We start from the raw sequence: 22,981 nt of genomic DNA, 5'->3' as shown, positions 1-22,981 counted from the left end.
GTGCGCGCTTTTTAAGGCTCACCCATTGTTCCAAAGCACAAGAAAGCATTTCTAGTAAATAATGAACACTATTTTAAACATGTAAGACCTATAATAACCTAGAGTTTTATTTAAAAGGTGTGTTAATACTGTACATTGATGACTTGTTGAGAACATGTAATGTTTGTTCACATCATGTGACAAAAGACAAGACTTATTACTACTAACTGATTACAATGGCAATAATAAATAATATGCTTTTGATTTTGTACAGTACCAGAATATCACACAAACATATTAATTTTCAACAAAGAAAAAAGAGCACGTGATATGCCATTGGATAAACATTATCTATAGTTTTAAACCCACTTGGTGTGCGTCTTATTTCAAATGGTTGTAACATACTGACTTGCAGTGTTGTATATCTTGTTATTTAAACGAGAATATGACTATGGGGAAAAAAAAGCTAAATATTGTAGCTTTTAAGCTTTAGATTCAAAATTTACATGTAATTATGATTGAATAATCTAAACTGTGTGCTATTACTTTGCATTCTTTCTTTAATAACTGTCATCTGATCAACACTATTGTTCTGCAACCTAAACCAGAACCTAAAACTGTGTGTCTTTCAACAAAATCCACGTTAGGGTTTATCAAAAGCTTGATTAAAAATAAAATAATTCAAAATAAAACAAGTGGGTGATCACAATGTAGCAAGATGTTTCGATATCAAAAGTAAACTTGTGTTTAGGGTAAAATATCCCATTGCTTTAGGGTACAGCTTGAATATCAATATTCAAATAAGCTACTGAATACAAAATCGTACACCATATGACAGCACATCAACGCTTTCTATTGTTCTGCACCCCAAACTCCATGCGTGCGCGCGCGTTTTTGGCTTGGGTTGGGCGTTCCCATGACGCGCTGCGTCTGGATAAATAGCGCGCACAGACCCTCACTTCATCAGAAATCCTTTGCTGGGACAAAGACAAGACCTTCCTACTCTTCAGACCTGAAAATGACTCCGTCGGCGTCCTTCCAGCCTCACACAGCCAGCACAGTTGTCATGAGGAAAGAAGCATCGGAGCTGCGCAAAACCTTAAAGCCTTTGCTGGAGAAGCGAAGGCGAGCGCGCATCAACGACTGCCTCAACCGTCTGAAAGATTTAATAGTTCCTTTAACAGGAAAAGATGTAAGTAGAATTTGATTTTTATGCATAAAACAATATGTCTCATTCAGTTTATTCTCATTAGAGATGCATTTTTGCAGCCTCAGCTCACATTTAGCTTCTTTTCCTTTACAGAACTGCCGTTTTTCCAAGCTTGAGAAAGCAGACATTCTGGAAATGACGGTCCGATTTCTTACTGAAGTCCACAAAACCCCGAAAAAAGGTGTGTACACTTTAAATCTGTTTTAAAACGTTCTGTAATTTTAAAACATAAATACAGTATCTTCAATGTCAATGATTTACTAAATCGTTTACTTTTTCCTCCAGATGCTCCAGATGCTTACAAAGAGGGTTACGAAGCGTGCCTGCAGCGCGTCACTGCACTGCTCCCATGCACCAGCCTGGACCAGGACACCAGCGAGCGCGTCCAAGACTTCATCCAGCAGTCCATGCGCTCGGTTCCTTCCTGCAGCAAGTGCAGCGCATGCAGTCCCAGAACAGCTTCACCGATCCAGCACCGATCCAGCACCCTTCAGTCTATCCTGAGTCGAAAACGTTTAGACATGGCGAGAAGTGAGAAGCGCACAGGCGTAATTGCGCCGGCGCAACAAGCCATCGTGCAGAACGTCTGGAGACCCTGGTAGCTCCAGCAGGCTGAACCCTATTGACTCTTTTTTTAAATATGCATATGCATTTTAAGCTGCACATATTATAGTGTGCATGTGTTCTGACTTGATGAAAAGTCAAACCTATTTAAGTATTGTACACTTGCTATGGTTATTTCTCGTCCGCTTCGTTCGAATGGTCACGCTCGTACTTTTGCATCGGTTCGTTTTCTTTAAGATCCCGTTAACCTGTAAATAACGTGGGTTACTTCGTCCTCTCTAAAGGGTGGGGGTTATTTGGGGAAGGGTTTGTGGAAAACGCCTATGTAAAATCCTAAGGGTTGGTCAGTGTAAGAGATTTGCACTCACGACTTCAGTATTCTGGGTTTGTGCAGATTGTAATACAGGTAAACACTATGTGTTGTGTTCTGTTGTTGTGTCTGTTTTGGGGAGACGTGATATTTATTAGGCTTTTGCAAAGCTCCGTGTAATTGTAATTGTAATTTATTGTACTTTTAAATAAAAGGAATGGGCTTACCCAAATATGTTGTACTTGATTTATTTAAAATGGACAAAAAAGAGGTTTTAAAAAATCACAAACAATTGTGGTCTACTCAGTGGCGTAACTAGGAGCTCATGGGCCCCAGTGCAAAAAAAATTTGGGGCCCCCTCAACAAATTTCATATATATATATATATATATATATATATATAGTATATATATATATATGGAATTAAACTCAATATATTTGTAATAAAACTGATACAGTATATGATATATGGAATGAAAACCGATATATATAAAATGAAACTGATATATATAGAATGAAAACATATATATGGAATGAATACTGATATATATATCAGGGGGTGCAGTTTTCATTCCATATATATCGAGTTTCATTTTATATATATCAAGTTTCATTTTATATATATATATATCAGTTTTTATTTTATATATATCAAGTTCCATTTTATATATATCAGTTTTCATTTTATATATATAAAGTTCCATTTTATATATGTTAGATTTCATTACATAAATACATAGTTTCATTTTATATATATCGAGTTTTATTTTATATATATCAGTTTTCATTTTATATATATCACTACACTTTAACAGAATGTGCCATGGGCTCCAGTGCACATTCTGGGTTTTCACATGTTCCATATTTTACATAAAACGCAAAACATAGTGAGTCGTTCGCATGAATGATATTAACATTGGCTGACAGGTGCTCCAGTAAAATTCTAGCTCAAGTGATACTGGTCAGAGTGCAAAAAGATGGTCTCTGCTGCCACTTTGTGGTGGTAATTATATAGACGTGTTTAAACAAAAGGCTTCTCTTACTCTAACTCTAACCACAGACTATACTTATTCATCTCTGATAACTGCTGTATTCTGATCAGGATCACGGTGGGTCTAGAACATGCCCTAATGCACTTAATCATTTACTTAAATAGCAGAAATACTTCTTTCTTTTGTAATTTAGAGTTGAGCAGACGTTTTACTTAGGTCTGCAGATATACAGTGCATTTTATCAGTTCCACTTACCATATAGAATCACTTTGTAGTTCTACAATTACTGACTGTAGTCCATCTGTTTCTCTACATACAGTTTTTATCTGCTTTTACCCTGTTCTTCAATGGTCAGGACCCCCACAGGACCACCACAGAGCAGGTATTATTTAGGTGGTGGATCATTCTCAGCACTGCAGTGACACTGACATGGTGGTGGTGTGTTAATGTGTGTTGTGCTGGTATGAGCGAATCAGACACAGCAGCGCTGCTGGAGTTTTTAAATACCATGTCCACTCACTGTCCACTCTATTAGACACTCCTACCTAGTTGGTCCACATTGTAGATGTAAAGTCATAGACGATCTCTTATCTATTGCTGCTGTTTGAGTTGGTCATCTTCTACACATACATTTACATTTACATTTTTGGCATTTAGCAGACGCTCTTATTCAGAGTGACTTACAGAAGTGCTTCCATAGTGAACATTACATTACTCTAGTTTAAGTAGAACAACAGCCCAAGAACACAGATCTGCTAAAACCTGTTAGAACCAGAAGAAATGAAAGTGTGTTAGTAAGTAAGTACAAGTCAGCTTAAGTGCTTGGTAAAGAAATGATGAAGGTTTTTAATCGTTTTTTAAAGACAGCAAGAGACTCAGATGTTCGGACAGACAGAGGAAGCTTGTTCCACCACTTGGGTGCCAGTACAGAGAAGAGCCTTGATGCTTGTCTTCCTCTAGTCCTGGGTGGAGGATCAAGTCGAGCGAGACTAGTGGCTCAGAGGTTGCACGGAACAGAGCGGGGTTAGACCACGAAGGTAGCTTGGGGCTGGTCCATTTTTGGCTTTGTAGGCGAGCATCTTCTAGACCTTCATCAGTGGTCACATCAGGACGCTGCCTACAGGGCTGGATGTTTTGGGTGGTGGACTATTCTCAGTCCAGGAGTGACAGTAACATACCAGCACAACACACACGAACGCACCACCACCATGTCAGTGTCACTGCAGTGCTGAGAATGATCCACCACCTAAATAAAACCTACTCTGTATAAGTCCTGGGAAAGTTCTGACCATTGAAGAACAGCATGAAAGGGGGCTAACAAAGCATGCAGAGAAACAGATGGACTACAGTCAGTAATTGTAGAACTACAAAGTGCTTCTATATGTGTAGAAACAAGGAAGTGGCTTTAATGTTATGGCTGGTCACATTAAGGAATGCCTACAGTCTAAATGTTAAAACGTTCCCCACATGAGTTGAATAATTTGAATTATTGTCTACAGTATATAGTGTCCAGCAGGAGAACCGCGAGTGTCCGATGAATCGATTCGCCCTCCAAAGCCCGCTCGGCTGCGGTTCCTGCGCCTGACTCAGTCGATCTCATAACGGCAGGAAGAGTGTGTTGTCCGCGATTATGTCTGCTACAAATGCCCTCTCAAGCTTACAGTCCATTCAGATATGCAGGTAAGATAAAGATCATTTTATTATCATTATTACTCTTGTTTAATAGGCTATCGTTTGACGCTTCAGGTTTCTGAGTCTGCAACGCATCAGTCAATCAAATCGGCATAATTTGGTTTAAAAACGGCGCATGCGCCCTTGATAATCTCTGACGTTTAGGTTTAAAAGCCCTTTTTACGCATTCAAGGAATAATTTCTCATTATATTAAAATATTAACTGGATTTAAAGATAAAACCACGTTTGAATCGTTTGTTTGATAATGATACAGCATGCTGGTACAGTATATTCACCGACTTAAAGCATGTGATGAGTCTGATACAGGATGCTGATATATAAAGCAGGAGACAAATGCAAGGTTATTTAGAGGTCGCCACAGCACCCAAATGACCCCAAATGATCCAAATATCTATAAGAAATGAAGGTTTTTCTCTTTTTACAGGCTGTGGTTTAACTCGTTTATAGGTATGGCGACTAAACTAGTCTTCAAGACTAAACTACAGTAAATAGAAATTAAATGGTCACAGTTTAAAGTCAGAATACTTCCACAACCTTGTTATTTCATCACGTAAAGCCCAACCTGTCATTAAACATAACCATTGCGTTTTACCGGCTGTGCTTCTGTCTAGTGATTCGCTTTTGTGAACGAGTCAGCTTTTTGAGTCGACTCTTAGAGTCGGCTCCTTAATGTGAACGTTTGGAACTGTTTTAGATGGATGGATGAATACATAAATACATAGGTATTTAGAATACTATAAGTGATATAAGTGGAATCAGTACGTGTGAAACTGTTGCAATAAATGCATTTTTTTTTACTGTTTATTGTTTATTAGGATTTTAACGTCATGTTTAACACTTTGGTTACATTGATGACAGGACAGGTTATGACATGACAGGACTCATTACACAAGGTTCATCAGTTCACAAGGTTTTATCGAACACAGTCATGGACAATTTAGTATCTCCAATTCACTTCATTTGCACGGTGGCTAAGTGGGTAGCACTGTCACCTCACAGCAAGAAGGTCCTGGGTTCGATTCCCAGGTGGGGCGGTCCGGGTCCTATCTCTGTGGAGTTTGCATGTTCTCCCCGTGTCTGCGTGGGTTTCCTCCGGGTGCTCCGGTTTCCTCCCACAGTCCAAAAACATGCAGCCAGGCTAATTGGGACACTGAATTGTCCCAGAGGTACCTAGCCACTAGGATGCATAAACCAGTCCATTGTAGTGCCGGTCCCAAGCCCGGATAAATAGGGAGGGTTGTGTCAGGAAGGGCATCCAGCGTAAAAAACTGTGCCAAATCAATAATGCGGATCACGATCCACCGGCGACCCCTAACGGGAGCAGCTGAGGAGTTGGATCAGCCCGGATAAATAGGGAGGGTTGTGTCAGGAAGGGCATCCAGTGTAAAAAACTGTGCCAAATCAATAATGCGGATCACGATCCACCGGCGACCCCTAACGGGAGCAGCTGAGGAGTTGGATGGATGGATAGATAGATAGAGAGATAGAGAGATAGAGAGATAGATAAATAGATTAATCCCGGAGGAAATTAAGGCCTCAGTAGCAAGTTACATAGATTAAAAGTATGTGGTGGAAAAACCCTTAATAAAATACCTCAAAGACTGGATTGTGAGTAGAAAAGTTTTAATCTTGTCTGCAGAGAAGGATCACACCAACAGAGTCTCACACAGAGGCTCTGTGGATACGGTAACAATAATAATTACAAACATCCTTATAGATTTTGTTGCTGACAGTGTAAGTGACCTTGTAAGACTTCACAGTTAACGTAGGAACTGGTCTAAATCAGCTAGAACTGGGTTTTGGACGTCATACAATGCAGTTGACGCACTTTTTATTATGTACACTTCCAGTAACATTCTGTTGTAGCAGTTTTCTTGCAATTTAACTACTGGCAAAAATGCCCTAAGCATATCCACATTTTCTGAATAGTAATTTAATCATGTATTAATTATGGCTGTCGTTAATTAACGCAATTAACGTGTTAAAATTTTAATCATGATTTAAAAAATTAATTGAGAATAAAATTTTTAATCAAGCGATTTTTATTGGCCTATGATGTGCCACTTTAAACATGCATCACTGGTAATTTGCGCTGCTTTAACACAGCACTATTGTGTTTACACTGTTTAGTGATAACACGGGTCTTTTTCCAGTTTGCGGTCGTGAGTTACAAATTACTCTAGCTGCTGCTGCTACATACTGCAAAATATCGGGTATTTTAATAAGTAATTTTTGTTTTTAAAAAGCGTGAGAAATAATCACTAGACAAAATTACAGTTATTGACGCTTCAATATCATCTTTGGTCAGAGCACGCCTTTGTCTCGTCAGGCATCTGCGCGCATTGATACGTGTTACAGGCAAAATGAGCTCAGACTCAGTCTAACTTTATTTCAGAGGAATTTGGATGGAAAGTCCATGAACTGTACACATCGTGTGAACATTACAAACAATGCTGTTAAATGGATCACAATGGACTGTATAAACGCTTTAACATAGTTAATGATGTAGGTCTACATGTTATACTTGTTGCATCTAGAAATGGTTGATTGTAGTACCCTGAGCGCCTGTTTTCAGTGTCAGGGTTACGAACAGGAAAAGATCCTCACATTTGCCAAATAATGTGAACAGACTTGTCATTTTAAATTACTGGCTGAAAGATGGGTAGCTGTTAACAACTCTATATAGGCATTGTCTGGCTTTCTAAAGATAATTTAGATTTAATAATTTTATCATAATTTTATTGGTAAATTTGGTAATTTTATTTTTAATTTCTTGCAATAAAAATGTGCATAACTGTTTAAATTTTGCTTAGTTATTTTTGCAGTCGATTAATCACGACTAATTTGGTTCTTTAATTGCAATTAATCTCAATTAAAAATGTTAATCGTGTGACAGCCCTAGTATTAATACTTATTGTGTAAATTAACATTTTTAATTTATAAGTAATAATACACACTATAAAGATTCACATTATACAAACAAGTACCTGCATAATCACAACAACAGGGCCTGTGGGTACATATGGAGGTGTCATTTATTTATACATATACAGGTGTACAGTACAACCAAATTCTTTCTTCGCATATCCCAGCTTGTTTGAAAGCTGGGGTCAGAGCGCAGGGTCAGCCATTGTACAGCGCCCCTGGAACAGAGAGGATTGAGAGCCTTGCTCAAGGTCCCAAAACCTTTTGATTGATAGCCCAAAGCTCTACCTACTAGGCTACCAAAGTCAGGTCAGGCCGTTGATATTTATTGTATTTAGTTATTGTGTATATTTAAATGTTGTTTAAGTTTTCTGGCAGAAGTGTTGTGTAGCGTACTATTTTAAATCCTATTTTATTTAATAATTTAAGTTACATATAGACAAACACAATCACATACTTAAATATGTTTGACCTTTTAAAAAAAGATGTTGTGGAGTCGAATGTGTAGACTCGTGTCGATTAGCTGAGCCAAATGATATGACTCACTGAAATGATTCAGTAAGCCCATCGGTATTTTGATCCCTCTAGTGGCGACAAATTGAAACTACAAGAATGATTTTTATACGTGTAATGGCGTCATGACGTACCAGAAAGGACTAATCCTGAATGACTTCTTGTTTCCTACATAAGTGCACTACAAAGGGTAAAAAGTGAAAAGTGTTTACAATCTAGTTAGTGCACTTCGTGTTCAGTAAAATAAGATTTAGCATCAAACCTAAGTGTAGAACTTCATGGAAATGTTTCGTCTTCCTCAAGTAGTGAAAGTTTCGGGACTCTGGTCCCTGGTCACCGCTCGGTATGTAAAGTGTATCTATTGTAATGACCACAGAGAGTGAGTTACTGCCAAATGCAAGAAATTGTCTATAATGTGCCAAAAGCAAGTCATGTGCTTGCCTGACAATTGCATGCCATGAGCTTGCATGAAACTAAAATAACTTATAATCTGTATATCATGTAAAAAACATGGTAAAACCTTTTTAGCAGCAGTAACAGACTTGCACAATGTTAAAGAGGCATATAAAAAGTTTTAGACATGATCAGCCTTCTTTAGGTCAGGGTTTTTCCAAACCCTGGGTCGCGACCCTTAGGTGGGTCAATGGGTCGTAGAGAATAATAATAATAAAATAAACTTGTTTGTGAACGCCCCCTTGTGGAGGCTTTATGTTACATCTTGTAGAAAGAGTAAGATGCATTGTGTTGCCTGATGCCAAGTTCACGCTACACGACTTTCCAAGTCGTCAGATTGCTGTACAGTTCACACTACACAACTGGATCTCTTGCAAGTCATTGTGTATTTCACACTACACAATTGATCGGTGATTGGGGATTACACACTACACCTTTTATCACCAGGAGGAATCTCAGACGAGATGGTCTCCCAAACTACATTTTGTCACGAAAAACACATGCGAGCTAAGTAACGAGGGATAGCACAGCAACAAAAATGCACAGCAACAATAAGCGAGCGATCAAAGCTGTGCTGATGTGCAGCGTAAAAGCAAGTAGGAAAAATAAATGAATCTGAGTGGATTGGGCTACACGACCAGCAGGGAATGTCTGTTCTGTAGTGAGTTGTGAGTAGTGAGATCGCAACGCCTTTCACACTACACGATTTTGAGTCGGCGACTGGTCCAGATATTTAACATGCTAGATATTGTTCTTGAGTCGCCAAGTTCTCAGCGAGGGATCGGCGAGCCACTCTGATGGAGCGATGGAGAGCCAAGTATCGAGCCCCGAGCGAACAGCGAGTTGCTTCCGAGCTGCCAAATGTAGTGCCGACCAGTCACCAAGCAAAAATCAGGACAAAAATCGTGTAGTGTAAACTAGGCATGAGTCGCATAATAAATCATGGACAATATGTGAATCGCTTGAAAAAAAGGTCATGGCACAATATATTAATTAAATTTCCCGACTAACATTGTTATTCAGATACACACATTTTCTTGTTTAATGACTTTCAAGTTATTGATTTACTCAACATATGAGAGAGACAGAACTAGAGGAAGATCATCAAGGATTCAAGATTTGTGAAGAAAAACATTGATAACTTTTAAAATGTCAATGACACAACACTCAAAGCAGAAAATCAGGCAGACCTGAAGACCCTTTTATAAAAAAGATAAAGAACAGATTGGAAAAAAATAGGACTTAAGCTCAGTATAAACAAAACTGACACAGCCTGACACTTGAACGAGAATGAAGGAACCAGAAAAGATTTTTCTATTCAATCAAAGATCAGAATTGCCAGACTGAGGTCTTTTCTGTGGTTCTTTATGATTAAGAATGCTGGACTATACAAACTGGAAGACAGGAATTAGAACACCTTTAAGCTTTGGTTGAGCTTTGGGGCTGGAGAGGTACCTTGGATGGCAAAGAAGACACACAAATGACTCCTTGACCAAATCCAACCTAAACTCTCAGTAGAATCCTATGGTTACCAAACTGAAGCTGTCTTAATTAGGCCACCTTATGAGAAGGGAAAATGTAATGGAAAAGGTAGTGATGCTTGGAAGAGGTCAAGGTAAAAAAAAGAGGATGGCATGGAACAAGGTGGAAGGATACAATTAGTGGAGCAATGAATGAGCCATTAAGGAGCTTAAAGACCCAAACTGAAAGCAGGATGTTCTGTAAAAATACTTAGTATCAGCAAATTCCAAAATTGTCCAGCAGAGGCCCTTGACTTCATATGAACGTCAGATTGTAGGGTTGAAATTTCTGTATGTATCATGAGATCTGAATATTCTCCGTCAGCTTTTTCCACGTATCAACGTAACGGCCATCTTTGCCATGTTCTTGCCCGAATCAAACTGTTTTTTTTTTTTACCAACAGTGTAGGCTACAAAAGGAAACATGCAAAAATGGCACAAACTGGCTACTGATTAATGAAAACTTTCTAGATTAGCAGTGCTTTAGGCAGGCTCAGAGCCGTAGATAGAGAGAGTTGCGACACTCCTTGATCTCGCCGCCACGCGGTCACGTGGTTCATGTAACCCTCCGATAGTTCCAAACAAACCCGGCGCTGTCATGTTCTCATATGGGACAGGCAGCAGTAAATGAAATATTAAACGGCAAATAATAAACATTTGTACAATTTCTGGGTATTTTCAACTGCGTTTACATTTACTGCATCTGCTTTAATGTCAATTTGGTATATAAAGTGGAAGCTTGATGTTTATAATGACTTGTTAATAGGTCGTTCTTGTTAACACACAGTACATTATATTAGCATACATTACATAATGCGATATCATTAAGTAGTAGAGACAATATACAGTACAGAGATTAAAGTTTTTTTATGTTTTGTTTTTTACATAAACTAATCTCCCTTCACTTTCCTGAGGATTCATAATAATAATCATTTTGGCTAAACACTCATGTCACTAAACCATGTGGCTGGATTCATAAGGTTTACCTGCACTGAAGGAACAGATTGATAAACACACTACCGTACCTTTAAGGTACATGAAAAAGCATTCATTCATCTCTTATTTCATGAGTGATTAATAATTGATTCCTACATGTAATACATTAATGAATTCATTATGAATATGCACTAGTTCATTTTGTCTAATGTAAGTGGTGGACAAGGTACACAAACCATGCAGTTGAGTTAAAGTAGAGATATCCAAGGTAACATATTACTCCAGTAAAAGTAGTAGTAAAAGTAAAAATACTCTTTACCTCCACTAAAGTACTAAACTAAATTTACCTTCAAATGTACTGAAGTATGAAAGTAAAAGTATAATGATTTATTGTGGTTCTAATATTTTATTATCATTTCTGTAACAAGACTCTTGATTAATCAACTCATTTTAGGTGAAAAGACTCGTGTGTCATTAATTAAGCTAAACTGAATAAGCTAAATTCAGTTATACCTATTAATTAAGATAAACATGTAACATTTAGTGCTGAGCAAATGCTAAACAATAACAGTATTAAGTATATTAATGACATTAAATTCATAATTGTTTTAAAACAAAGCAACATACAGCTAAAAATGCTGGATAAGTAGTGGAAATGAATGGGGCTCTATGGGTTGTTTGGAACTATACAGAGCTCCACAACCCGGAAGCTGCGCAGAAAAAATGTCCCGCCCCCTTTCCAACGGTTCCCTATGAGAGTGTCGCCACTCTGTTCTCTCTACCGCTCTGGGCAGGCTGAGACGTAGCTATGGTAACAAACCGTGAATTAAAGGAACAGTGGTTACATTTCATGTCAATCATGTTGACCTGTTTGAATGAGGCACGATGTACCAGTGTGCGCTGTATTGGGTGCCCCTGGTCTTGATGCTATATACGACTTAAAAGTAAGGAAAAAATAAAATGGACAACCCAATTGCTGTCACAGATCACTTTTACATGCTCCCTAAATATACAAATAAGGCTGCGGTGTCCGGGTCAAAGTCCAGGCCACCGCCTACATGGGTGGCTCCTTTCTATTGTTGCACTGTACTGCACAGTGGTTCAGTCGCCTCGCAGCAGGAAGGTCCTGAGTTAAATACCAGGTGGAGCAGTCCAGGTCCTTTCAGTGTGGAGTTTGCATGTTCTCCCTGAGCCTGTGTGGGTTTTCTTCGGGTGTTTCGGTTTCCTCCCACAGTCCAAAGACATGCAGTCCGGTTAATTGTAGATACTAAAGTATCTCTAGGTGTGTAGGTGTGTTTGCCCTGTGATGCACTGGCGACCTGTCTGGGGTGTTTCCTGCCTATCACCTAGTGAATTGGACTGGTACTTCTGCTTATAGTATGTGTCCCTGAGCAAGTCTGTCATGGCACATTCTTAGCATCCATATAGATACATTGCTGCCAGATTAGTGGCTTGTTAATTGGTGCAGAATCCAGCTCAGTTTGCCGCAGGAAATGTTAAACAAAGTTTAATTTATGGAAAGAAGTGTGTCAGTATGAGGGCATTTTGCTTGTTGGGTTTGTCTGGTTACTAGCATAGGATACCCTGGACAAGCAGATGTCAGTAGGTGGACAAGTCAGTTAGTAGCCTGCTAATATGTATATAGTCCTTACCAACATCTATAAACAAACAAAAACATAACAGAACCAACATTCAGAAAGCAGGTGGGAAAAATAAGTACACCCTAATCCCACAATCATTAAAATAGTAATTAGCAGCCAAGTGTTGCCAAACAAATGCACCAGATGAGTTGATCCACATGTCTGACTACCTGACTAATGTCTAACCCTGATGACTGTTACTTCACCATCAAGGTTTTCAAACACAGATTTAACTAAAGTCTGACTGTTACCAATAATTCAATTGTTTTTTAACACAGAATGCTACAAATTAGTGCTGGCGGTATGACGGTTCATTCGGTATACTGGCTTTGATTCCTCGTACGGTATGGATTTTTCATATACCACCATACTGTAGCACAGTTAATACAACAGCAGTAGGCTTCAACAGACAGCAAATTATATAATACTGTACGCCGCTAAAAGTGCTATGGAGCACTGTGCAGATTAGATACAGCTCACTAGTTAGGCAGGTAGCATTGGCATAACAGTGTTAACAGATGAGAGAGGTTTTCTCGATATGGTGAGAAAATACCAGAAACAGATGGAGGATGAAAAGAGGGAGACCAAAGATGCACCGGAAAAAACCTGCCAAAGAAATAAACTGTCGGAAATCGACGGCAGTTTCAAAAAAGTTAATGGTGGAGCGACATTACTAACACAGTAATTATCCATCTATGCAAGGACATGATTTATCTACAGACAGCTTTCAGAGAAATGCTTAAAACACTGGATTCAAGGTACACTATATTGCTAAAAGTATTCGCTCGTCTGCCTTCACACGCATATGAACTTGAGTGACATCCCATTCTTAATCCATAGGGTTTAATATGATGTCGGCTCACCCTTTGCAGCTATAACAGTTTCAACTCTTCTGGGAAGGCTTTCCACAAGGTTTAGTAGTGTGTTTATGGGAATTTTTGACCATTCTTCCAGAAGTGCATTTGTGAGCTCAGACACTGATGTTGGACGAGAAGGCCTGGCTCGCAGTCTCCACTCTAATTCATCCCAAAGGTGTCCTATCGGGTTGAGGTCAGGACCTTCCACACCAAATTCGCTCATCCATGTCTTTATGGACTTTGCTTTGTGCACTGGTGTGCAGTCATGTTGGAACAGGAAGGGGCCATCCCCAAACTGTTCCCACAAAGTTGGGAGCATGAAATTGTCCAAAATCTCTTAGTTCCCTTCACTGGAACTAAGGGGCCGAGCCCAACTCCTGAAAAACAACCCCACACCATAATCCCCCCTCCACCAAACTTTACACTTGGCACAATGCAGTCAGACAAGTACCGTTCTCCCAGACTTGTCCATCGGTTTGCCAGACGGAGAAGCGTGATTCGTCACTCCAGAGAACACGTCTTCACTGCTCTAGAGTCCAGTGGCGGCGTGCTTTACACCACTGCATCCGACGCTTTGCATTGCGCTTGGTGATGTAAGGCTTGGATGCAGCTGCTCAGCAATGGAAACCCATTCCATGAAGCTCTCTACACACTGTTCGTAAGCTAATCTGAAGGCCACATGAAGTTCGGAGGTCTTTAGTGATTGACTCTGCAGAAAGTTGGTGACCTCTGCGCACTATGCGCCTCAGCATCCGTTGACCCCGCTCTGTCATTTTACATGGCCTACAACTTCGTGGCTGAGTTGCTGTACTGATCAGAAGATCACTGGTTCAAGTTCTTCCACTGTAAGGTTTCACTGTTGGGCCCCTGAGCAGGGCTGTTAACCTTTAAATACCAGCATTGCAATCCGTAACAACTGTAAGTTGCTTTGCATAAAATTGATATTGAAAATTGTTAAATTATGTAAATAAAAATGTAAATCTCAATTTGAAAAAAAGTTTTGTAAATGCATTATGGGTATAATTCACCACTGGGCATTTTGCCTAGCAAAGTGACTGCATAGGGTTTTTAAATGTGATGGTCTAAATGTGTGTGCACACACATTTTCTGCCCTCACTGGCGTTGCACGGATACTTAATTCACATGCTATAGTGGATAGAGCAGATGTTATGACGTCAAAGGAACAGAGTTGATGTTCAGGGGAGCTAACTGGACGGAAGGTTTGATTTTCCTTGGTCTTGGCTGAAAAATGTTATATGGCAGGATTTTACTGAAAAGAGCACAATGCTTTCTTTCCTTCTCAATACGCAGGTAAGAATATAAATAATTAATGAAGAGGTGTGTGTGTATGCCTATGTGTGTTGTGGGTGCCCAGTAATAAGGTATTTGCTGATGTTGGTTCTAGTGCTTTGCTGGTACGCTTTCTAAACTGAACTTAAACGGCAGGAATAAAACATGGTGTACAGTGGTGTGAAAAAGTAACTGCTCTCTTTCCGACTGAGTCTCTTTTGCCCCAATAAACAATTTCAGACCAGAACAAATGTGCTTTTAAAGTCTGGATTATTGCTTCGCTACTAATCCATTTACCTCAGCCTCAGCTCATGAACAAATAACCTTTTGATCTCTTTCTAAAAAGTGGAATTCATCATTCCCTAAATATCTAATATATACACTGATCAGCCATAACATTAAAACCACCTCCTTGTTTCTACACACACTGTCCATTTTATCAGTTCCACCCTGTTCTTCAATGGTCAGGACCCCCACTGGACCACCACAGCGCAGGTATTATTTAGGTGGTGGATCATTCTCAGCACTGCAGTGACACTGACATGGTGGTGGTGTGTTGAAGTGTGTGTTGTGCTGGTATGAGTGGATCAGACACAGCAGCACTTCTGGAGTTTTTAAATACCGTGTCCACTCACTGTCCACTCTATTAGACTCTCCTACCTAGTTGGTCCACCTTGTAGATGTAAAGTCGGAGACGATCGCTCATCTATTGCTGCTGTTTGAGTTGGTCATCTTCTAGACCTTCATTAGTGGTCACAGGGGAGCTGTTGGCTGGATATATTTTTGGTTGGTGGACTATTATCAGTCCAGCAGTGACAGTGAGGTGTTTAAAAACTCCATCAGCATTGCTGTGTCTTATCCACTCATACCAGCACAACACACACTAACACACCACCACCATGTCAGTGTCACTGCAGTGCTGAGAATGATCCACCACCTAAACAATACCTGCTCTGTGGTGGTCCTGTGGGTGTCCTGACCATTGAAGAACAGGGTGAAAGCAGGCTAAAAAAGTATGTAGAGAAATAGATGAACTACAGTCAGTAATTGTAGAACTACAAAGTGCTCCTATATGGTAAGTGGCGCTGATAAAATGGACAGTGAGTGTAGGATCAAGGAGGTGGTTTTAATGTTATGGCTGATCAGTGCTATCACACAGATCTAAAACACTCCCTATCTTCTTTTTCCCGAGTTTTTGGATAAACATGGCCATAGAAACAAAAACTACACAGTGAATGCAGAAGATTTTAGGGGTGCTGGGAAAATGAATATTGTGTGTATGTTTAATTGAAAGAAGTATAATAATTTTCCTTAGGATTATAAACTGGTGAGTGAAATTGGCAAAATCTTAGTTTACACAACACTGTCAAAGACAGATCATTAGTCCTTAAATAAAAAGGAAGTGTAATTGTTGGTAATCAGGTAGTTGTATTTGCATATCTGCATGTTTTTTACACTATCTGGCCCCCAAGAAGAAAAGTTTGGACACCCATGTCTTATTGTAAGCATTCTAAACTCACACCATTAAAACATTTCCTGTATGTTGCTCAAGAGCTAATCAGAAAAATCTCTCATTGGCTGAACACCGTGTGCTCTGAAACTACTGAACAGGCTATGTCAAGATAAGTGCCAGTGGTGACAGAAGTGATGATGTGATAGTGTGCAGTTGACAGAGGGATAAATAAGGTTTGGTTTATTGCTCAGAAACATCATCTAAGCTGGTAGTTTGTGATATCCTGGAAATGACTTCTCAATTTCAGCTTAGCAGGTACTGTTATAAATTATACGTACATCATGCAAGGACGGATTAAGGATAGTCTGGGCCCCTGGGCAAAGAGTTGCCCAGGGAACACCCCCCCCCCCCCCCCCCCCCCAAAAAAAAAAACATAAATAAATTAATACATTAAACAACCTGTCAATAACTAACCCTAACACAATAATCTATTTTATATAAGTTTCTTTCTACTCTTTTTTTCTTGCAAAGTCATCCACTAATTCATCAAAATTAAGCTGTCTGACCAAATCTGATTCAATGGCCAGAAGTGACAGTGAGTTCAGGCGGTTTTGGCGCATCCTAAACCTGAGTTCATTCTTAATACGAGCCAGTTTGGAGAATGAACGCTCCCCTTCACAATTTGTGATAGGCACAGTCAAAAAAAGTCTAAGTGCTATGTAGACATTTGGAAAGGTTGACTGTAAATTCTAATTTATCATGGTTTTGAGCATTTTACTAGGACATTTTTCTTTTTCTGTTATGAATTATTTGTATTGTATCAATTCATCTGCCAGGCTCATGTTCAGATCTGAAGGATATGCTGCAGAGAGTGAGTTAGCCTTTAAAGTGAGCTCACTGTTGGACATATTGTCAGGCATGAAAAGAACATCAAATAGCTCAGTTAAGTGTGTGTATGCATTCAAACTGCTTGAAATTGCTTGTCTTAAATATAAATAATTGCAAAATTGCTAAATTAATTTGTGTCTCTGCGCTTAAGAGAAATTGAACATAATAATTTTGAAACAATACAAATTCAGAAACATTAAGTAAGGGCCTGAATCGCATATTTGCAACAAAACGTCTGTTATGAAATATGGTAGCTTGCCTGGCAATTTGTAGGTCCCTAGAAAGTCAAGGAGCCATGCTAAACGACTTCTATGGAAGTCAAGGGCCCCATAGCAGGGGCCCTCGTGATCAAGGGCCCTCTAATGGTATGCCCTGCTCTTCTCTAGGGCCCCCTGGTAGGGGCTCTCATAACCAGGGCCCTCTAAAAATATGCCCCCCTCTTTCCTAGGACCCCTAATAGCCAGAAGTCGAAGTCAGAGCAGTGCCACAACGCCTCATCCATTTTCATAAGGGGCCCAAAAGCATGGCTAGGGCCCAAAAGCATGGCTAGGGCCCCCAAGAGGCCCTGGGGTCAAAGTCCCTAATAGTCAGAGGATCCTTAAAATGGAGGGCCCTCGGAAATAAAAATATATTGTATCATAAATGTTGATGGGCATCGCAAAATGTTTTGGGCCAGGGCCCCTCCCCCCAGGGCCCCCTGACCTCAAGGGGCCCTGGGCGCTGGCCCCACTGGCCCGGTCAGTAATCCAGCCATGACATCATGTATTTAAGTACTTAACACAGTAACACAGGCTTTTGGGTGTGGACGAAAAGGGTGTATTTTGTGCCTGACATTCAGTTATTTGTTTATTTAGTCTGTATCAATTCCGTTATTAAGTGTGTAATTATTAACATTTTAGGTGGTTTGAGTAAGAATCTTGACTCTTGAGTAAGAACGCCTGTTTTTCCTGTTTAGTGTTTCTTGTCACTGTCTGTACACTGTTTTAACTTGCCACTACTTCCTCAGTGTTAAGGATTCCAGTTTTTCAGTTTCTGTGTTCTAACTTCTAATAGTTGAAATCCAGAATAAAAAATACCTTGGACACAGAACACAATTCTTATTAAGTGATATCAGGTCTGACTTCTGGCAACCATTATTTCTCTAATTGTATCCATAGTCTTCCTCTTTCACCTTTAATTCCACCAAGTATGATTATCTTTTCCAAAGAACCGGTTCTTCAGCAAATCACTACCTTGCAAAACTGGAACACTGTGGCCTGGCTAAATGGGACAAATAACAGGATTAGTAATGCCAGCTTAGATAAAAAACACTCTTATTAAGAATGAAAATGATAGCGGTCCATGTAATATTTAATGTACTGTTGGTATAAGCAAGTGTCAAAAATGTCTTTGTAGTGGCATAATATTATAGGTTTATACAATTTGAGATTTACCTATACTGGTTAGCAACAGTTAATAACCAATTCAAAAATTCCATGATTCAAATAAATTTGACATGTAAAATAAATATAGATAGATATAGATAGATATTCACTTTAAATAGCAGAGGGCACTGGCGCTATACACCTTGCTTGGTTGACATCACTGGCTCTATACGCCTGGTTGCGAAATTCTGGGTTTTTCAGGTTTTTCAAATTGGGCTTAATTCAAAATTGTTTTGCATAGTTTGTACCTACCTCAGAAATAAAAGGGCATTCATTATTTAGATAAATAAAAGATAATCACAAATACAGTATTTCATTTTCTTTTTTTAAGAGATAATAAAAGGAAAGTTTGTCATAATTTGTCTTCAATTTCAGTTTAAAAAATCGGGAAAAAATCGTATAGTGAACCCAGTATCGTGAATCACATCGCATTGTGGGTAGAGTGTATCGTTACATCCCTAATACTGCTACAAAAAAGCCTCAAGACCACAATTCTAAACAGGCTTACTCCTTTTATTAAAATGGTAAGTGCTCTTTGTACACATGGGTCTACTGAGTATTGTGTATGGCATCTGTGCATGTTCCTGTAAGAAGGCGTGGGTGGCACTTGAAGTTTTTGGTTTGATCAGTTATTGTACATGGTCTAAAAAGTTTAAGAACCACTGCACTAATCTTCTAGTCTGAAACTAAAACTTCCCTTTCTTTTGGTGTGGCTTGTGTGCATGTGCGCCTATTATAGACACTTATAGACATCCCAATTACATATTTATGCTGTATAAAAAGTACGTTTCGACAGACCATTGCAATGTATGACTCAGCTGGTTGAAATGAGGAATGCCAAGGAATGAGAGATCATGCTGATTGCGTGATTGTGTACAGGTTAAATATTCGTTTTCTTTGTGGTTTTAGGATAATGCGGCCAGATGACGCCAACATTGTTGGTAATGTCCACGGTGGCACAATCTTGAAGATGATAGAGGAAGCTGGGTGCATCATAGGAACACGCCACTGCAACAGTCAAACTGGGGTGAGTTGCATTCTTGGACAGCGTAGGTCATAATTCTTGGTTAGTTACATAATATATTCTAAATATTCATTAGTACTCAAGCAAAAAAACACAACCTGAAGCATTGTCTTGCTTCTATACATGCTTACAACACCTTTGATTGTATGTTATATATCAATAAGTATGCAGTATTTGTGATCTATACATATACACATGCAAAGTACAATGAAATTCTTTTAACTAATATCACAGCTTGTTTGGAAGCTGGCATCAAAGGGCAGGGTCAGCCATTGTGCAGCACCCCTGGAGCCAAAAAGGTTAAGGGGTCTTGCTCAAGAGTCCAACCTTGGTAACTTGGCAAAGGTGGGACTTGAACCAGGGACTTGATCACTAATCCAGTACCTTGACCACTGAGGTTAAAGCATGTGATTACCTGAAATGGGGTGGTGCCCATACTACAGGGCCAGATCATGGCAGAACCTAGATACCCCATTCTAGCACTTCATGGGTGTGTTCGGAATCCTAGTGAGCTGCCTCGCAGTCTATTTAGGCAGCTTCCTAAGTAGAGATGATTCTAATAAGTCATTGACTTATAAGGCAGGTTATTCGAACACACTACTTAGACAGAGATTACATCAGTTTTCGCTTACTAAGCCAACACAGTTAGCATCATGACATTTTAAGAATCCTTACTAGTGAGCATATTAAGGCATCTAGTCTCCTTCTCGGGAGCATGCACAGGATGACATAAAATGCTGTCTATGTAGAGGGCTCACTAGGTTTTCGAACAGTTGGATATATGGGCAGTATTTGGGGTTGTTTAATGACTTGTCAAAACTATTACTAGAGTATTTAGCACCTTCAAAATACTACACCATGATTATGAAATGCATCCCCAACAGAACTAATTTATATTTAGCAATCACTGAATTCCAAGTGCCCATTGCCTCTGTTTCCCATTTATAACTTATTAAGTACTATTTGTTATTAACAATGGCACAGGTCAGTCTAAAAGGACTGGCCACAGTTTCTGTAGACAACATATTTTTCGAAAATAAGCTTATTCGGATATATTTCCATGTGAAAGATAGAAGAGTTTACTTCTAGGACATTTACCTAGCTAATAAGTGATCTTAGCTTCACCTTAGCCTGTAGGCTATTGTTTTACAGTAGACCCTTGAGTTACGAACCATTTACCATATGAACATTTTGGCTTATGAGCGATTTTTTTTTAATTTAATGTACGAACAAATTTCGGATTACGAACCGAAATTCACGAAACACATGATGTCACAAACAAGTTGACTCCAACCACCTCTCTCTCTCTCTCTCTCTCTCTCTCTCTTTCTCTCTTTCTCTCTCTCTCTCTCTATATATATTACTATTTGCTATTACTATTTGTATAATAACTCCTGCCAGTAGCTGTCACTGTGTATCAGACAGAGGGGGCAGTGAGTGAGAGAGAAGAAGGAATTCGGCTCAGTAAAGTATTCTTTCTTTCGTGCAATTACACCTCCAAAATACAATACTATTGAAATAAAGAAGGAAATAATAGAGAAATATGAGAGTTATTGTTGTTTCTGGTAGATACACAGTGGTGTATGGTACAGCACACGTACTGTACTGAAATGTGATGTGTGTTTTTTATGTATGGTACTACTGTGTATTGTTTATTATTGTTTATTACAGTAATGTCTATTCTATAATTTAAGATTTAAAGGACAAATGAGCATTTAAGACATTAGAAAGGTTAGGTAAGGGGGGGTTGCGGGGGTCTGACACGAATTAATTCTATTTACATGATTTCTTATGAGAAAAATAGGTTTAACTATCGAACATTTTGACTTAGGAACAGCCCTTAAAAACCAATTAAATTCGTAAGTCAAGGGTCTACTGTACTTGCATTGTCTTTTTTTGGAATCTGCTAAGGTGAAGGGTGTACGAATTTGCCCTGGCAACTGATTAGCATGATCAGGCCCTTTCTTTCCAGAATGTATCTTTTGCACTCATTTTTTTCTGTGTAGCACAGATTTCACTGTGACCCAGACCAGAATGAAGCTTAGTATAAATAAATAAATAAATAATTGTTCCTTTGTTTTAGAACGTCGTAAAAAACCTTTTAACTAACACTAGTACAGTACTACTTTTAAGGTATGTCGTGCTGGCTGTGGCCACTAGAGGTCAGCACACAGCCATAAATATTCTCACTTTGAGCTGACGCTCTTTTACACTAAGACTCAATTAGGGACCAAATACTGTTGCACAACTATGATAAAAAGCACAAATCTGTAGGATTTTGGAGCAGAAGCTTCTTTCTTGCAGCATTTAAGCCTATGGCATATGTTTTCTATTCATTTACAGCAGATAAAACAGCTACTGAAATCCCAACACTGCCATGACATTAGGGACGTTAATAATTAACCTAACTGATAATTGACAAAGAAGTCATTGTCTGATTAATGCTTTTTAATGCAACAACTGAAGCTTGAGTTAAATTAAAAACACTGAATTAAAAAGCTTCTGATCCATCCTCAGTTTGCAGATGCCAGCTATGACTACAGCTACATTTGGATTTTTTTATTTAAACTTTGCATGCATTTATATAATTTAAATAATAAACGATAAAACTGCTATGCATTGTCACAAATGATGAAGTCAGTTTGTCATGGAATACAATAATGTATAATAATGATAATAATAATAATAATAATAATAATGTGGATATTATTTTAAAAGTAAATATATATATATATACACATCATTAGAATTATAGCTACACTAATGTTGTCTAAATCTTCAATATAACTACTGCATTTCCTTTATTTGATTAGTATGACTAATTAGCTTGACCCATATAAAGTGTACATTCTGATTCCTAAACTGGTTTTGCTCACTGTGGTTATGTATTTTACTTTTCTACATTACTGTTATGTTTACTACATTATTTTTTATATGACATTGTAATGTGTTTCATGAATGGAATGTTAAATGCTTGTTGGTTGGTTATTGGTAAAAATAAATACACCGACTAGGCATAACATTATGACAGGTGAAGTGAATAAGACTGATTATTGTGGGTTAGTAGGTGGGATATATTAGGCAGCAAGTGAACATTTTATCCTCAAAGTTGATGTGTTAGAAGAAGGTAAAATGAATAAGCGTAAGGATTTGAGCGAGTTTGACAAGGGCCGAATTGTGATGGCTAGAAAACTGGATCAGAGCATCTCCAAAACTGCAGCTCTTGTGGGGTGTTCCTGGTCTGCAGTGGTCAGTATCTATCAAAAGTGGTCTAACAGTGGTAAACCGGCGACAGGGTCATGGGCGGCCAA

General features: G+C 38.9%; 2 protein-coding genes across 3 annotated transcripts in view; both read left to right on the top strand.

The window, feature by feature from the left end:
• The first annotated feature begins 997 nt into the window (after window positions 1-997).
• hes2.2 (hes family bHLH transcription factor 2, tandem duplicate 2) lies at window positions 998-1,791 on the top strand. Its single transcript, XM_062998760.1, has 3 exons — window positions 998-1,171; window positions 1,283-1,370; window positions 1,475-1,791. The coding sequence occupies exons 1-3, from the start codon at window positions 998-1,000 to the stop codon at window positions 1,789-1,791; spliced, it is 579 nt and encodes a 192-aa protein (XP_062854830.1).
• A 2,884-nt stretch (window positions 1,792-4,675) lies between these two features.
• The window catches only part of acot7 (acyl-CoA thioesterase 7), a 114,603-nt gene continuing 96,297 nt past the window's right edge, over window positions 4,676-22,981 (top strand). The window contains exons 1-2 of one of the 2 annotated variants that reach the window (XM_062998532.1): window positions 4,676-4,734; window positions 19,556-19,673. In XM_062998532.1, the coding sequence (XP_062854602.1) occupies window positions 4,685-4,734; window positions 19,556-19,673 (168 nt within the window). In that variant the 5' untranslated portion in view covers window positions 4,676-4,684. Of the gene's footprint in view, window positions 4,735-8,445; window positions 8,529-19,555; window positions 19,674-22,981 lie in introns of those variants that run through there. The other variant, XM_062998531.1, reaches the window with a different exon arrangement.

This window comes from Trichomycterus rosablanca, chromosome 7, assembly GCF_030014385.1.
Source record: "Trichomycterus rosablanca isolate fTriRos1 chromosome 7, fTriRos1.hap1, whole genome shotgun sequence".
NCBI lineage: Eukaryota > Metazoa > Chordata > Actinopteri > Siluriformes > Trichomycteridae > Trichomycterus > Trichomycterus rosablanca.
This window is presented reverse-complemented; position numbering and strand designations above follow the sequence as displayed.

What these genes read in the sequence shown, in the direction of transcription:
- hes2.2 (XM_062998760.1), top strand. Translation starts at nt 998, where the DNA reads ATGACTCCGTCGGCGTCCTTCCAGCCTCACACAGCCAGCACAGTTGTC. An exon ending in TTCCTTTAACAGGAAAAGAT is followed by an intron (nt 1,172 to 1,282) that starts GTAAGTAGAATT and finishes TTTCCTTTACAG; the next exon opens with AACTGCCGTTTTTCCAAGCT. An exon ending in CCACAAAACCCCGAAAAAAG is followed by an intron (nt 1,371 to 1,474) that starts GTGTGTACACTT and finishes TTTTTCCTCCAG; the next exon opens with ATGCTCCAGATGCTTACAAA.